This window comes from Schistocerca piceifrons, chromosome 1 (genome assembly GCF_021461385.2).
Source record: "Schistocerca piceifrons isolate TAMUIC-IGC-003096 chromosome 1, iqSchPice1.1, whole genome shotgun sequence".
NCBI classification, from domain to species: Eukaryota; Metazoa; Arthropoda; class Insecta; order Orthoptera; family Acrididae; genus Schistocerca; species Schistocerca piceifrons.
In genome coordinates, this window is record NC_060138.1 from 399,140,146 (window position 1) to 399,157,783 (window position 17,638).

At 43.0% G+C, this 17,638-nt stretch overlaps 1 protein-coding gene and 1 pseudogene across 1 annotated transcript in view; one reads left to right on the forward strand and one right to left on the reverse strand.

The window, feature by feature from the left end:
* Window positions 1-6,308: 6,308 nt before the first annotated feature.
* Window positions 6,309-6,425, reverse strand: LOC124729218 (annotated as a pseudogene).
* Window positions 6,426-11,196: 4,771 nt separating this feature from the next.
* Window positions 11,197-17,638, forward strand: part of LOC124794210 (CLIP domain-containing serine protease HP8-like) — a 75,340-nt gene continuing 68,898 nt past the window's right edge. The window contains exon 1 of the mRNA XM_047258080.1: window positions 11,197-11,273. Coding sequence (XP_047114036.1) covers window positions 11,198-11,273 — 76 coding nt within the window. The 5' untranslated portion in view covers window position 11,197. The remainder of the gene's footprint in view (window positions 11,274-17,638) is intronic.

The window sequence follows — 17,638 nt, forward strand, 5'->3', positions numbered from 1 at the left end:
CATCCAGAAGCTTTAAACTGCGCACACCATCGCCAAATGGAGTTAGCAGTTGGTGGATCTTTGTTGAACTTCGTCCTGAAGTGTCGTTGCACTGTTATGACTGACTGATGTGAGTGCATATCAAGCACGACATACGCTTTCTCGGCTCCTGTTGCCATTTTGTCTCACTGCGCTCTCGAGCGCTCTGGCGGCAGAAACATGAAGTGCGGCTTCAGCCGAACAAAACTTTATGAGTTTTTCTACGTATCTGTAGTGTGTCGCGACCATATGTCAATGAATGGAGCTACAGTGAATTTATGAAATCGCTTCAATCATTTGTAATAGCCCTGTAAATATATTTCCCCCTCGTGAAATCTGTAGTAAATAATCCACTACAGAGCAACAGGAGCAATGAGTTATACTTACAGGGTAAGAAAGAAAAAAGACATTCATTACTCCACATCAAAGTTGTCTTTAGCATAAGAAGGGGTGTACAATGCTGCAGCTAAAATTTTTCATAATATATTCAGTGATATCAAACGTCTGACAGAAAGAAAAGTAAAAATTTTAAAACAATCTGAAAAAGTTTGTCCTTGACAACTTCTCCTATTTCTTGGAAGAATTTCTATTATTGTAGTGCATAAAAGGTGGTGGGAAGGAATTACTAACTCACATGTGCATATTAAAATATATGTTCAGTATGCAGCTATGTTTAAAAATTAACTTGGGACCTGCATGTAAAATGACTTGTTCCACATCATTACCGTTTATATTACAAATGCTGCATGGAACATGAAACTGGGAGAGGGGCATGCAACTGCCAGCATGGTCGGCATAAGTGCAGCTCCTGTCACTCCTGTAGTCAGTGGACAGTTCATGCTGTGCAATCATGAGTGAATGTGATTGGAAGTTTTTTTCACCATATATGTTTAGTGGAAACGGTAGTGGGCAGTGTGGTTGTGTTCGCAACTATCGGTACATACAAGCCCTCAGATATATTTAACACTACAGTCTATTTGTGGCGGAAATTTAATTACTTTATTTGCAAAATGTATTATTGTGATTCATATATGTATTGATATGAAGAAGAATCATTGTAAGGTGGTTGTGAGTGTTTTATGCGATCTATTTGACTCCTGTAAATTATTAAACAATTAATTTGATAGAATAGCTCAAATGGACAATTCATAGCTATTTTTGATATCGCAGTTGTACCATCTCTCCCTATTGCCCCATGGCATCATAGGAGTGGACAATTTTTCCCCACCCAAACAAGGAGAGCCACAGCTCAGCGTTTCCCACCAGTGTAATTAATTGATTTGATTAGTGTTTAAATCAATAAACAATATATTACTCAAATTTACCACCCATTTCGTGTCTTGATATCCTCCTAGTCCAGATTCTCAACACAGACTGAGCTTTTCCCACCAGTTCACAGGTGACAAAGGGGGAGGTGACAAACAGGAAGTAACCACTTGAGTGAGTGAGAGAGAGAGAGAGAGAGATAGAGAGATGGACAGGCAGTAAGTGAGTCTGGAATTTCCTGGTCAAATGAATGCTGCCAACTGAGAGAGGCACTCGTGTAATCACCTGTTATGTACGTCGTGTAATCACCTGTTATGTACTTATAAAGAAATTCACCTAGATCTCTTTGTGTACCATCAGTGAAAAGTTAGAACAGGCTTGTAAAACCAGTATCCCTCCCTCTAGGAGGAGGAGAGAGAGGAAGGAAGGAAGGAAAGGGAGGTAGGAGGAAGATAAGACTGTTTCTAAGCTGGTTAGTCTGTATCCAAACATCATGGTGAGCACATATGTAGCGCAACCACTCTCTCCTGTCGAGGGCCAATTCTTGCAGTAGCTGTATTATTACAATGATTTTTCTCAATTCCCAGTGTGTGTTTTACGTTATGACACATGTTTTATGAGTTGTGGTTCTTTTTCATGACAGCTTCGATGTGTAATTAGAGCAGTGAAGCATTTTCTATCAATTGTGGTAGCATGTATTGGCCTTCCTGCACTCACTGACAGTTTGCTATCCTGTCCCTTCTTACCATATGTGTGTGTGTGTGTGTGTGTGTGTGTGTGGGTGGGTGGGTGGGTGAATGGGTAGATGTGTGTGTGGGTGAGCGTGTGTATGTGTGGGGGGGGGGGATGTATGTGTGTGTGTGTGTGTGTGTGTGTGTGTGTGTGTGTGTGTGTGTGTGTGGATGTGCAACTTCTTCAACAGCTGTTTCAAGATTAAGTAATTTTCTGGCAGTGGATGTAGAACAGTTCCCCGCCAATTCCAAGTGGTATTGTGGACTAGAGCAAACATGAAGCATCAAGGTGAACATATACACACAAGTGACTGGAAAGGATAGCAAAACCTCTTTCATGCGCCCTCATTGGAGCCCCCTACACAAGGCGAGCACCTCTGGTTCACTCAGTCTGGGGTAGTGGAATAGGACAAAGTTGTCTCCTGCACTGTGGACTGACTGGCCACTTCAGAAAACACAAACAGCTCCAGCACACACAGTAGTCCCTATGAGTTGTGAAATGCATACCAATGCATCGCCATTATTTGCTGAAAATTACTCGCCCTCACGAGATGCATGTGCTCGGCGCTCCACCTGGGCCCAGCAGTACTCACCTCATACATACAATCCAATCTCTGTGGTGTATGGATACACACAATTAGCGCTCCATGACCTGGCTGGTAGACACACACATGCAGACGACCCAAAACTGTGGCTAACATATCGCACTTCGCTCCATTTCTCGGTGCTTACAGCTATTGCATGATGGAAAGTGGAGGTGTGGGGTGTGCAGATGTGATGTCTATCGAAGTGGGGGAGCCTTGTCTCCCACAAACTGATTAAATAAAGAATATGCGAGTTGAATTGATCAGTACATTATCATGTCAATTGACATTGATTTGAGATTCTACTTTTCCAGCAGCTCAGCGCAGATTGAGTCTTTTTCTTGTCGGTTTATAGATGAGGATGGAGGGGGGAAGTGCAGAAGTGGAGGGGAGGGTTGGAGGATTTCGCAAATGGGAAGGCGGTAAATTATTGATCCATTTAATTAATTACTCAATTGATATCAAAAGTAGGGTTGTATCAGCAAGGGATAGGGGGCATTGGAGATTTCCCAGAGGGGTGGGGGTTTCTTATAAAGAAGTTTTATCCTCTGGGGGATCATAAATCAACCCCCAGGGAGTGATAAATTAATTAGTGCAACAAGTGGAGGGAGAGGGCAGTAATTTGCCCCTGAATGTATACTTGTCCTGAATGTATCCAACTGGCACAAACTTAATCCTCCAGACACTTCTTTGCCTCACAACTGACCTGCATCTGTATCCCGTGCTCAGTCGAGCTCGATGCCAAGGTGTGTTACAAGCTGTTGTTTGCTGATAGAGGTGGCAGCTCTGTGTACCAATTTTGCTCCCGGTGTTCCCCCAAATCACCTACAAATTTAATGACTTTGTCTTCCTGCTATGTGGTACTGCATAACCCACAACAAGTAAAATTTCGGTATTTGCTGTTCTTCTTGATGTTGCAATCTTAATGGACAGCAGTATTCCGTAGCTGTAAGACAAGACTTAATACACCCCATAGCTTGGCTGCATCTAAACACAAATCCCAACTTTTCTCTCTCTCCTCTTCAATTTCAGCATTTCGTTTGTGGAACAAACTACCCGTTACTCTACATGTGTTTCTACAAAAGCCGCTTTTAAGGGAAGGCAAAAAATTCAGCGTATATTTACTCTCAGTATACACCAGATGTTTCCTCCTGGCCAAGAGAAAACCAACACTTCTCTTAGAGTGCCAGCACTTCTATCAGCTTGCGTTAGCGCTATCTCTTGCTCTGTCTTTATATTCTGACTCCACTGCTTTCCCTTTCATTACCTCTTCTACTGACACTCTCCTAGCCGTTTTCTCTCCGCCACTGAGCAAGTAAATCCATTTGTATTCCTTCTGAACCACTGTTTATATCATTACTCCTAGATGATAGAGACCTTATGTTACAATAAATCAAAAGTGTTGCTGTAATAAAATGATTTTCTATTCAAAGCCCGCCCCTTAAGAAAGAACATCTTATCATTCCTCCTGAAACTACAATTCGCATTGTATTTGTCACTTGTTTGGTCCAGGTGTCGATAAGTGTATCTACTACAAAACGCTGGAGTGATTCATCTTCCCTTGTCCGAAAAAGTTTGTAAATTTGTGATAAGGACTATGGGACCAAAAACCTGAGGCTATCGGTCCCTAGGCTTACGCACTACTTAATCTAACTTAAACTAACTTAGGCTAAGGATAACACACACACCCTGCCCACTCGAACCTCCGACGGGGACAGCTGCGCGAACCGCGACAAGACGTCCTAGACCACACGGCTATCCATCGTGGCTGCTTGTCCGAGAATACGGTGATCTCTTCTGAGACGTTAAGGCATTTATAACCCGAGAAAGCCAGTAGGTTTACTAGGCGGTAGTTTTCGCTTGTTCCAGCCACGCGGTTCGCAATATACAAAGCTGCTACTTCTTGTCTGGTCTTCATTCGGTGCTGACTCTGACCTCGTCGCCATTTTCAGCACGTCATATCAAGCTCTTATTCAGTTTTTGTCTACTGGACAAGATGGAGCTTTTAAGCAAAACATTTCGATGTAATATGGTGAGACGCATATCGCTGCGAGCATTGCATTTAGCTTCCTTTCAACAAAGATTTACAGGTTTACGGCGATTGCAATTTCGTGTGCTAAATGTGGGTCTTTGTTCGAGTTAGCACTTCTTCTGTACAACATGTGATATGAAGTCCATTGTAATGATATGCATCCTAAACCTCAAGTCACTTAGACTTACACGCATCTGTCTCACTTAAAATGATTCGTTTCTTCCATGTGGAATATTATTGTTGTAATGTAGTTTTGAGATACTGTTCAGGAAGACTCAATCTATTTCACCGTGTGAACGCAGCCACCAGAACTGAACTGCATATTTGATTCCTTATTCAGTTGTAGTATTAGTCAAATTAATTTGCCTACTTTGATTGATTTACTTCACCTTTTCCTTTGAAGCACGAAGTTACCACGTGACACAGCATCCATATTACTCGTATAATTTTGAATGATTGCGCTCACCGAGCTCATATAATGCGTAGAACATGATATATAAGGGACACTTTGTACTATCGTGTTGCCTTTGAACTCATCTTTCGTTAATGATTTTCAGATCGTAAGATAAGTTTGAGGCTCCTGCAGTTTCTCCGAGATCTTCAGGCGGTGGAGACGAACTACTTGCACTTATTAATACTGGTCAAATAGCGTAGATCTTCAGGTTGTTAACTATTAGTTGGTAACTGATTTTAAAGCATGTTTACAGAGTTTACAGAATCCATTTTTGTGCTATTTGTTATGCTTTGAGATGTAGAAAGTAGGAGCTCACACTTCATAATTCATGTTTAATGACCAAAAAGACATTACTAATAAATGATTTCCCCTGCTGCTGTTATGCTATCGCGTAAGCTTGCTCCCACTGCCACTCTCACTATAACTATTTAACTTCGCGTCCTTTAAAATGGTTTCTTCTATTTGGGACCATATTTCAGAGCAAAGTTAATTATTGTTGGTACCAAAATTTCTCCACACTGACGCACTCCAACTGACAGAGAGCTCTTGTTGTTCAGTTTCGAGCACTTGAAAGTGACCTAAAGGCCTAAATGGATTGTGGAGAAATTTTTCATGCAACAGGCACAGCGTTTTAATCTAAATTTACGAGCTACTAAAATCAAAGGCAGATTATTTTCAATTTTAATCTCCGCTTCCAATAAATTTCCTCTCTGTTCTTATTGTGGCAACTACCATAGCCATCTGCAAGACTTTCCATAGTTCTGCTGACATTCTTTGTTCCTTTAGACCTTTTTGCATTTATAATGACTATTGGTATTGTATGAACACAAACAGGACGCCACTGTCATTCTCATAGTTCTGTCAGTTGAACAAAATTAATTCGCCAGAATCTTTAGACGTGAGGTGTCGCCCAAGGGGATTGCCTTGTCAACAACCCTTGCGCTGTAGCTAGTATGAAGACGCACGCTGTCAGGACAACTCGCTGACGTTGTATGATGTTGAACGCATTGTCCACTAGTCATTCTCTAGCATTCAAAACTAAACTCCATCCCAACAGGCCTTGGAAGGCCCAACGGCACCGACCGGCCGTCGTGTCATCCTCAGACCACAGGCGTCACTGGATGCGGATACGGAGGGGCATGTGGTCAGGACACCGCTCTCCCGGCCGTATGTCAATCAAATAGCTCCTCATTTTGCCTCACAAGGGCTGAGTGCACCCCGCTTGCCAACAGCGCTCGGCAGACCGGATGGTGACCCATCCAAGTGCTAGCCCAGCCCGGCAGCGCTTAACTTCGGTGTTCTGACGGGAACCGTGTTACCACTGCGGCAAGGCCGTTGGCATTTTCTAGCATACTTTGAGTTATATATTTGTAATGCGATTGTTTGTCGACAGGTATCAAATGAAGTACCCAGTGGTATTTCAGCCACTGAGCCACGTCCGATCTTCTGATCATGTCTTATTCTTGCAACCTTCTATTATGTATGTCATAGACTCTACTGAGGTGGAGCCGTATCACACTTGCAGTTAACAACGAAAGACCCTCACATAGTTTTTTGTCTCAGTCAGTTGATCTTGAACCCCTCACTGCTTAGAGATCTCCAATAGTACGATTTTTCTGTGACGACTCCGTTGACATCGTGCGCTTATACAAAAAACGTGGAGTTTAATATTAAAAGACGGACTTTCAAAGGTGATAATAAAAATAAAAGAACGAGAAATTAACCAAACATAGTGTTACAAAGCCCAGTTTGCATAACAGTGCCAGAATACAACAATAAACAACAGAAAATGTAGAAGTGATGCTATAAACAAAATTACATGGTCAGTCAGTAACAACTTCTACATATGACTTCACAAGCTTCTGAGTTTTACCTGGTTCGTTGTTTTATTTTTCACGATATCTGCCAAGTTCTCATCTGGTTTTCGTCAGGCGTCGAGAGCAGAGTGGTTCGAGTCAAAACTTAATTTTTTACTTTATCAAAGTCTTTTTCCTTTATTCCCAGATTTCGAACTGAACAAGGTGCATTCGTCACGTCGAAATCTGTAATCAAAGTAATAAATACACTATTTGATCAAAAGTATCCGGATACATATTCGTGGGCATTAGTATGAGATTCGTCCACCTCTCGCCTTTATGACGACTTGAACTCTGCTGGGGGACTTTCAATAACGTGTCTGAATGTCTGTGGAGGAATGACAGCCCACTCTTCCTCAAGAGCCAAAGAGTGTAGAGAAGGAAGTGATGTCGGACGTTCTAACTCATCCCAAACGTGTTCCACTGGGTTCAGGTCAGGACTCGGGCGGGCCAGTCCATTTCACGAATGTCAAGAAAGCACTGCCTCCAACATTCTGCTTTATCGTAGGGTTCACTGACATGCTGATCTGAACAATCATCATGTCCGAGCTGTTTCCCTACTGCACGCAGCACACAATGCTGTAAAATTTGTTCACATCCTTCCACATTTGGGTTTTTCTTACTCCAAAATAAGGGGACCACACCCTAACTACGAAAAACACCCCCACACCATAACACCACCTTCTACATAGTTCACATGATGCCAGACACCAAACCCATCCATCGGGTTGCCACAGGCGTTTGCGTGATTCATCGCTCCAAATCACTCATTTCGAGTCATCCACTGTCCAGTGGCGTCGCTCTCTACATCACCCCAAGCGTCGCTTACCGCCGACTACAAAAATGTGTGGCCTTTGAGGAGCTGCCCGACCACTGTACCACATTCATGTTAACTCCCTAAGCACAATCATTGTGCTAACTGGGCTGCTGGTAGCACTTTGGAACTCACGAATAATTCCTTCTATTGATTCCACGCTGGTTTTATGATCACCCTCCGCAGTGCTCAATGGTCCCTGTGCGTTAGTACGTGAGGTCTGGCTGGTCTTGCTTTGGCTATAATTCTTCCTTCACGTTTCCTCTTCACAGTCACATCACGGAGGTCTCCTTGGCAGTTGTAGGAAGGTTGTAATGTACCTGCTGGATCTGTTACTCAGGTGACGTCCAGTGACTAGTCCACATTCGAAGTCAGTAAGCTCTCCTGACCGATCCTTTCTTCTACTCTGGCCTCTCATGATATCTACAAGCCAATTCCGCATTAATATGGCTGATTAAAGAGATTGTAAGGATCCAGACTATGTTTTCTGTAGTTATTGAAATGCAGCACACTGCACAGTAACGTTCTTTTATGTGCAGCACAGTCGCTGCATGAAAAAATGTATCTGATAGAGTGTTTTACATTTAAATGATTAATGACACAAATGCGTGCCTTTTAAAACCTCATTGTAATGAATAAAATTAAGATGTTTTCCTTCATTAGATCCTAACATTGATTGTCAGGTAAAACAAATTTACAGGGGCACAAATATGTAAGATCGAATCTAGTAGTATCTATCTCACAGAGGACTGCAAAATGTGGTATAGAAATTTTACTGATTACCAGCATAACAGTATGTCGTCGTCCCTACGCTGGACTATGAATAAAACAGGTATGCTAGTGTTCTTTGTAATGTTATGGTATGTGATATAAAATCGTATAAACAGAGGACGCGACAGGTTATCTACGACATGTACAGAAATCTGACTACAGTCATAAGAGTCGGAGGGCATGAAAGGGAGCCAGTAGTAGAGAAGGGAGTGAGACACGATTGCAACCTTTTCCCCTAGTTATTCAAACTTTACATTGAGCAAGCAGCAGACAAAACCAAAGAAAACTCAGAAAGAGAATTAGAAGTCACAAAGAAGAAATAAAGCTTTGAATTTTGTCAGTGACATTGTAATTCTGTCAGAGACAGCAGAGCACTTGGAAGGTCAGTTGAATGAAGTAGATAGCGTTTCGGAAACGGATTATAAGATGAACATCAACAGAACCGATACAAGATTTAGAGTGAAGTCGAATTAAATTGTACGATGCTAATGGATCTGGGTAATTAAGAAATGCGATGTGATTCTTGAGTTTCTCCCGGCGTATTTGATAGTCAAAATATCCACGGGTGTACTGCCGGTCTACAGTGCCCAACGGGCACAATATTTCGGTGATCATACATGTCGCGATCATCAGGTGAACTGACGGACTGAGCTCCTGTGAACGTGCCGGCACGGAGATCCGTACGCTATGGCTGCTCAGAGGGAACTGGGTTCGGTCGCGGCGGCGGCCGATTTAAATACCCTCTGCCCGCGGTGCGCTCCCTCCACTGTCCGCGCCCCGCGCCACGGTCGCGCGGTGGAACAGATTGCGACGGCGTCTGAGATGACGTCGGTGTGATGGCTCTGTCCGCCGTGGTCGTCATCACTGTACGTTGGCTCGATTTACTCCTGATTAACCCAATCGCTGGTTCCCAAGCCTTGCTAAGATTATAGCCACAGTCACGGTTTATGAGGTCGTCATTGGCGCGAATTTCGATGGCCTCTCTAACAACGCTGTCCCAGTATCCCGACGTCTGTACCAGAATCTTCGTGCGTTCATACTCCATGGAGTGATTTTCCGACAAACAATGTTCAGCGACCGCCGACTTGCTCGGATACAACAGTCGAGTGTGTCTCTGGTGTTCATGGCATCGATCCTGGACGGTACGCATCGTCTGACCAATATACGACTTGCCACATTGACACGGAATCTGGTACACGCCGGCCTTACTCAAACCGAGGTCATCTTTGGCGCTCCCCACCAGCGCACGAGTTTTATTCGGAGGACAAAACACAGTTCCGACCCGGTGTTTCTGCAAAATGCGGGCGACTTTCCCCGAGAGTGCGCCTGTATATGGAATAAACGCAGTGCCTACCTCCTCCCTCGTGATTTCATCCATCTCCACAGGTTGTGCTGTAGTGGTTGGGCGGAGAGCACGTTGAATCTGCCACTCTGAGTACCCATTTTTTCGAAATACAGTTCTCAGATGTTCCAATTCCTGGGCTAGACTCTCTGCGTCAGAGATAGTGCGCCCCCTATGTATTAGAGTTTTAAGTAGCCCATTCCTCTGTGAAGGGTGGTGGCAGCTGTCTGCGTGCAAATACAGATCAGTGTGCGTTGTCTTCCGATACACCCCATGACCTAGGGTGCCGTCAGCTCCTCTCTTGACCAAGACGTCAAGGAAAGGTAATTTACCCTCCGTTTCAGTCTCCATAGTGAATTTGATGTTGGGGTGTATGGAGTTTAGATGTGTAAGGAAGTCAAGGAGTTTATCCATACCATGTGGCCAGATGACGAACGTGTCGTCCACGTAACGGAAAAAGCAAGTAGGTTTCCATTCGGATGACGACAGGGCTTCCTCCTCGAAGACAGCACACATCCAGAGGATTTAACGAATACTTAATTTGATAGTGTTGGGAAGTGGGTGTGTTGGGGGTGGGGGAAGGAGGAAGAATAGAAATTGTAAAGGAAGATCGCTTGACCAAAGTGAGCAAGTACTTTGTGGTTGTAATTAAATTGCAGCTATGCATGGGAGTCCAGTGTGAACTAGAATTAGTACATATTCTGATGTGTTGATGTGGAACCGATTTCTGCTACTAAAAATTTGTTCCAGTGTGGATCACCAGGTGCAAATCTACGCTGTGAATGCAAGAAATACGTAAAGAATGTTTCCATATGTAACGAATTGGCAATAGGACAAGTGGGAAAAGATTTGCTTGCACCTGTGACCAAAATGGGAACTAATATTTTTTACAGCGGAAATCCGTCCCGCATTAACGCATTCGAATATCTAGCAAGTTTCGCTCCCATACGATACCTGCAGCCAACACTGGACCTCTGTGGATAACTGCACTTTAATTGTAACCACTCGGTACAAGTTGGTGTGGGTGGCAGGATTTATGAAGACTTGAAGAGGCTTGAACAGGACGTGGAAAACCAAGTCGAAACAGTCTTCGGACCGAAGACGCAACAGCAGCGGTGTACGGGAGTTCACTCTTGCTGCGGTGAGAGTTTAGCACGCGTTGAGGTTACCGTAATTCCCCGCAGCGCTCCCGTCTCGGCCAGCGGCTGCTGCTACGGAACCACACTGCCAACTGGCGGCTGTCAGCTGTCAGCCGGGGGACTCACCGGCAGAGGGCAGGGCGGGCGCGCCGGCGGCCGCAGCCGCGCCGCCGGTCCAGTGTGCGGCAGCATGGCGGCCGGCGCGCCGCGGCTACTGTGCGTTTGCGCCTGCGTCTGGCTGCTGCTCGTGGCGGGCTCGCTAGCGCGTAAGTACAGCTACCCGCCGGCGCTCTGCGTACGCGCTAGGAACGTCACAGTCCAACAACTCGTCGAGAAACTGGAATTCTAATTCGATAAGGAAGGCGATACAGGAATCGTCCTTGTTTTAGGATGAAGGGTATCAGACGGATGCCACATTCCTTGACTTCCGGAAAGCGTTTGACTCGCTGCCCCACTGCAGACTCCTAAGGTACGAGCATACGGGATTGGTTCCCAAATATGTGAGTGGCTCGAAGACTTCTTAAGTAATAGAACCCAGTACGTTGTCCTCGATGGTGAGTGTTCATTGGAGGCGAGGGTATCATCTGGAGTGCCCCAGGGAAGTGTGGTAGGTCCGCTGTTGTTTTCTATCTACATAAATGATCTTTTGGATAGGGTGGATAGAAATGTGCGGCTGTTTGCTGATGATGCTGGGTGTACGGGAAGGTGTCGTCGTTGAGTGACTGTAGGAGGATACAAGATGACTTGGACAGGATTTATGATTGGTGTAAAGAATGGCAGCTAACTCTAAATATAGATAAATGTAAATTAATGCAGATGAATAGGAAAAAGAATCCCGTAATGTTTGAATACTCCATTAGTAATGTAGCGCTTGACACAGTCACGGTACAAATGGTTCAAATGGCTCTGAGCACTATGGGACTTAATATCTATGGTCATCAGTCCCCTAGAACTTAGAACTACTTAAACCTAACTAACCTAAGGACATCACGCAACACCCAGTCATCACGAGGCAGAGAAAATCCCTGATCCCGCCGGGAATCGAACCCGGGCGCGGGAAGCGACAACGCTTCCGCACGACACAGTCAAGTCGATTAAATATTTGGGCATAACATTGCAGAGCGATATGAAGTGGGACAAGCATGTAATGGCAGTTGTGGGGAAGGCGGATAGTCCGCTTCGGTTCATTGGTAGAATTTTCGGAAGATGTGGTACATCTGTAAAGGAGACACTAATACGACCTGTTCTTTACTGCTCGAGCGTTTGGCATCCCTATCAGGTCGGATTGAGGGAGGACGTAGAAGCAATTCAGAGGCGGGCTGCTGGATTTGTTACTGGTGGGTTTGATCATCATGCGAGTGTTACGGAAATGCTTCAGGAACTCGGGTGGGAGTCTCTAGAGGAAAGGAGGCGTTCTTTTAGTGAATCGCTACTGAGGAAATTTAGAGAACCAGCATTTGAGGCTCACTGCAGTACAATTTTACTGCCGCCAACTTATATTTCGCGGAAAGACCACAAAGATAAGATAAGAGAGGTTAGGGCTCGTACAGAGGCATATAGGCAGTCGTTTTTCCCTCGTTCTGTTTGGGAGTGGAACAGGGAGAGAAGATGCTAGTTGTGGTACGAGGTACCCACCGCCATGCACCGTATGCTGGATTGCGGAGTATGTATGTAGATGTAGGTATTGTATGAGCTAGGAAAGACTACGGAAAACCTAACCCAGAGTAGCCAGATAGTGGTTTGAACTCTTTCCCTTTTGAACACAAGTCCAGTGCTCCACCAGGAAGCAGAATTCACTGTCGACTGACTGGATATTTACTACACCACCTGCCATTTTTAACTATAAAAAGACTGGCTACGATACATTAGAATTCGAAGCGCTTTGTGTGAGTTCAATTCATCGTCGGGTGTGAGAAGTACATTAAATTATATATTTCACTGAAACTGAATCTTCATAATAAAATCGCCCAGCCTACACATATGTATATAGTTCGTTAACACTACCACACTATCACCCATGCAGGTCGCACTGTGGCAGCCAGAAAGAAAAATACGCTGTGCCAGTATCTGGAATCGTGGAACTCCTTACCACTCAGGGCCCCAGACCTCCTTCCTCCCTCCTCTACACCCGTTATAGCTCCTCCAAGCAGTGATTTGCTACAAAGTTTTAATTTCAGCTGTGTCATTTTTGTTCATTATACACCTTACAATCGCCGGCCAGTTTGACCGAGCGGTTCTAGGCGCTTCAGTCTGGAACCGCGCGGCCGCTACGGTCGCAGGTTCGAATCCTGCCTCTGGCATGGATGGTTGTGGTGTTCTGAGGTTAGTTAGGTTTATGTAGCTCTAAGTTCTAGGGGACTGATGACCTCAGATGTTACGCCCCATAGTGCTCAGAGCCATTTTTTGAAACACCTTGCAATCAGGCAGAACTGACTCCAGCATGACTCACGTTTTCGCGTTATTATTAATCCAGTGTCATCACAATGGTGGTATAATGAATAAAAAACCTTTTAATTAAAGCAGTTCACTTGTGGAGCTCATATTCTGCCGAAATAGTGTAACATCGTAGATAATCCAGTGTTTTACAAGGGAACCAGAATCATCAAAAACGAACCTGGAAAGTATACGGGCATCTCCGGTGTTCGCACACAGACGAGCCATTAGATAACGTAGAGTTGTTTCCGATCTTGATAAATGTAAATAAATACATAATAGTCGGGAAAAACATAGGAACACACACACACAAAAGAAAAAAAAAAACAGAAACATAAAACTGGTGATCAGTTTCGTCATAATTAAGTCAATTTTATATTCTACAATACTAGAAAGCTCTGTTGACTGGAATAGGATAGCGTATTACCGAAACATTGTCTACAACGTTTGTGAACGACCAGTTTTGTAAGTACTATTCGGGTGCCCGCCTCAGTCTTGTCACCACAGAGAAAGAGACTAGATAATTTACAGACAAGCTGCTGTATTTGTAACTGGTCTCTTTTTCTCGGAAGTGATGCATAATTCTCGCTAATTTTTGGAGAGCAATGGTTAGAGGGAAAATTCAGAGCTCGGTTAACTGACGTAAACTTGACGACATTGTTCGCCTTACCATCACCAGATGTCACTATTGTCTGAGGTGGGCATTTTACAATGTGTGTGAAGATTCTTTCAGCTGCGTTCATACAGTGCTACGCCTCCCACTTTTAAAGGTCAAGAGCCACAAATGATGTATCAACCAGGCGCTAATGTGTTGTGACTCTAATTCCCAGAAGATAGAAGTTATCGAAAGCGAGGAATAACAGCGTTCAACGTGCTCGTACAATTGGACGACCACACTCAGCGACCTTCTGAAATGCCTAGGAAATGATTTCCTTTCCATATATGCGATACGTAGGTTATATATGTATCGTTGATTTAGTACCGTAGGGCTACTAAGCTTAGCAACTAAACAAATGCAACAGAATGTAACTTTTAAAAAACTGTCAGTTTTAATTATTCTATTTTATTTCACTGTGCAACGTTTTAATGAGACAAGAGCATAGGGCTCGTCATTATAAATCTTGAACTCTTTGAAAGAAAAGTCAGAAATTGCAAAACGTTAAACCAGTGGTAGCAAACCTGGTACCCACCGCCCAGTAGTACACGTTCCAGTTTTTATGGTGGGTGGCAGGCAGTTTGGGATTAAAGATATTTTCATTTGGTTTTCATAAAATTTTGACGTAATTGTGATATGCTTTAATTTGCTGCACTTCAGCTTTATAAATTTTATAAAGTAAAGCTACTTTCATACTTTATAAATCACCATTACTATGGAACTGGAGGGCGGTAAGGAACTTTTACTACTAACACAGATACAGAATTGAGGGTACTTAAAATAAGTTGAGTATCCCTGCGTTAGACTATGAAAAGCCGAAACGAGTCCATTTGTTGGCCTGGAACAGGATGGCGAAACCACGCAAAAATCCAAATCAGTAGGCCCAGTCAGCTGAACAGGCCTGAACCTTATTTACATAAGCAATTATTTCTTACTTTTCAAAATAATTTAGTAAGCTACGGTTGCAGTTACACAGTAAAGTGGACCTGAAGTGTTCTTGAAGGGGATAGTTTGCCGGAAAAAAGCCCTTGACTCTGGATGTGAAGATCTACGGCTTGTCACAGCATTCAACTCTTCTGGAAGTCAACTGAAAATTTACTCCTCAGAGTACTGCACACTGCTTCGGATGGTGCTTAAGATCGTACTTGTAATACAACTATTGTTCCTCCGTTTTGTGTTCACGGAATGGATACTGTTATTTTTAAGACAACGGATTTATGTTTTTAACCTTCTATCTATTAAGCTGTGCTTCGTCGTCAGTGTAGAAATTCTCACCCTATTTGACCTCTCTTAAAGCTCAGAGGATGAATAGACCAACTATGGCGGGTGGCTGGCTTTGTGGCTAAAAATATTCTTCCTGCCTAAGATGAGTTGCTCCGAGACATTACTCTGTGTGACAGAAGGGTATAAAGTTTTCAGTGTACTACTACGGGATGACTGTGGACAATATTCTAATCGTAAGTGTAGCCACAGTCAGTCTGTGTGGGAGATCGTGAATATTGTTTTACCATCTACCCACAGTTTCAGAGACCCAGTCACTTTTGTTTCACTATTGGTATCATCAATGTAAGAGAATTGCATCTCTGTGCAAACAGAATTATGTGACATAAACAGCACGTATTGTGTTTCATTGCCGCTGAGTCACCTTATTAAAACAACACAGACAGCATGATTGCTTCCCGTAGGTCAAATGTTATTTGCTTACGATATTGGAATCTGGGAACTACTGAAAATATCAGAAATGTGCCGAAGTCAGTTATGGCTACCAGCAAAATAAAACAAAGGTGTTCAGTGGTCACAATAAAGGGTTAGATTTTAATTTTCTAAATGCTATTCTGTTATAATTATAAAAGGCCTCAGTTATCTGCATATCACCAGTATTAGTTGCTTTCATGTTGTTGAAGTTGCTACTTATAAAGAAAGACGATGACATCATCAGATACCTAATCTTTTCACTAGTATTGTTATATGAAATTTGCTGTGGTCTAACAAGGAAGAAGCGAAAGATTAGAGTTTGCCATGTAGGTCATTGGAGACAGAACACAAACTCACATTCGTCAGGAGTTTATTAGGGAAATCACAGTAAACCTACATTAGAATGGCTGGGAGGAGATTTGAATCAAAACAAGATCGTCGTGTTAATCACTAAACACTCGGGTTATTGATATGGTGTAAACGTTTAATCGTAGATTAAATCAGATACACTGTTGTTTCTGTAGACACAGTGAGGAGACCCTCGAGGATGTGGAGGATGTCAGAAAAATAAAAATACAGAATGCTTACTTATAAGAGAACCGACATGCTAACGTTACTTCCAAAAATGCTAACAAGTGGTCCTCAGGGACGTTGAAACAGTCACACATTTTACGATTTTTTTTCATTTACACGTTAAAAAGTCAGCACACACATTTCAGTGTATATGCATGTAAAAGCAGAAGATAACTTCTAGATTATTGCAGCCAAGCATTGTCAAAAATAAATAAGACATACAGATAACATTACTGCACTCAATCTGGGTGGGAATCAGGTATTACATAACATTTATTTTAAATATTAGGCCTATAATTAATTATTCATTTGTCTGCTCTGCTTCGAAATTCATGATCTGGCCACAAACATATGCTTTAGGTTTCTCTCATATTATATAAGTAGCTAAACGTTTTAAGCTTTTTGGAAAATTATAAAAAATGTGTTCCTGAAAAATGGACAATTTTCTGGACTCCTGACTTTAATAACTCTTCATTAAGATCGTTCTTATTCCTTCCACTGACTCCATTTTGCGAGAGATATACATCATTTATGACAGTTTTCACTGAGCAGTAAATGTACGAGGAAGCACTAGTCAGTAGGCCACGTCTTTCAATAGTGTTCTAAAAGAAGTTCTTGAATACTTATCATAAATTACTCGCATTACCCCAGAGAGGGCGCAAAAAGCTTGAGCTTGTCTAACTTGCATAATGTGATGGAGTGAAAGCAAGCAAAGTAAGTCAGCTCTTTAATGCTTATACTACTTATGTTTGTCAATATTTGAGACACAAATAAGATTTTTAGGCGTTTCTCCAGTTATACATTATGCTTCTCTCAGCTGAATTTATTATCAAATGGTTATTTTAATTCATTATCAAGTGATAATTTCAAGATATCAACTCTGGCACACTCTTGTATCCTCATATTTTATGTACACTACTGGCCATTAAAATTTCTACACCACGAAGATGACGTGCTACGGACGTGAAAATTAGCCAACAGGTAGAAGATACTGTGATATGCAAATGATTAGCTTTTCAGAGTATTCACACAAGGTTGGCGCCGGTGGCGACACGTACAACGTGCTGACATGAGGAAAGTTTCCAACCGATTTCTCATACACAAATACCAGTTGACCGGCGTTACCTGGTGAAACGTTGTTGTGATGCCTCGTGTAAGGAGGAGAAATGCGTACCATCACGTTTCCGACTTTAATAAAGGTCGGATTGTAGGCTATCGCGATTGCGGTTTATCGTATCGCGACATTGCTGCTCGCGTTTGTCGAGATCTAATAAC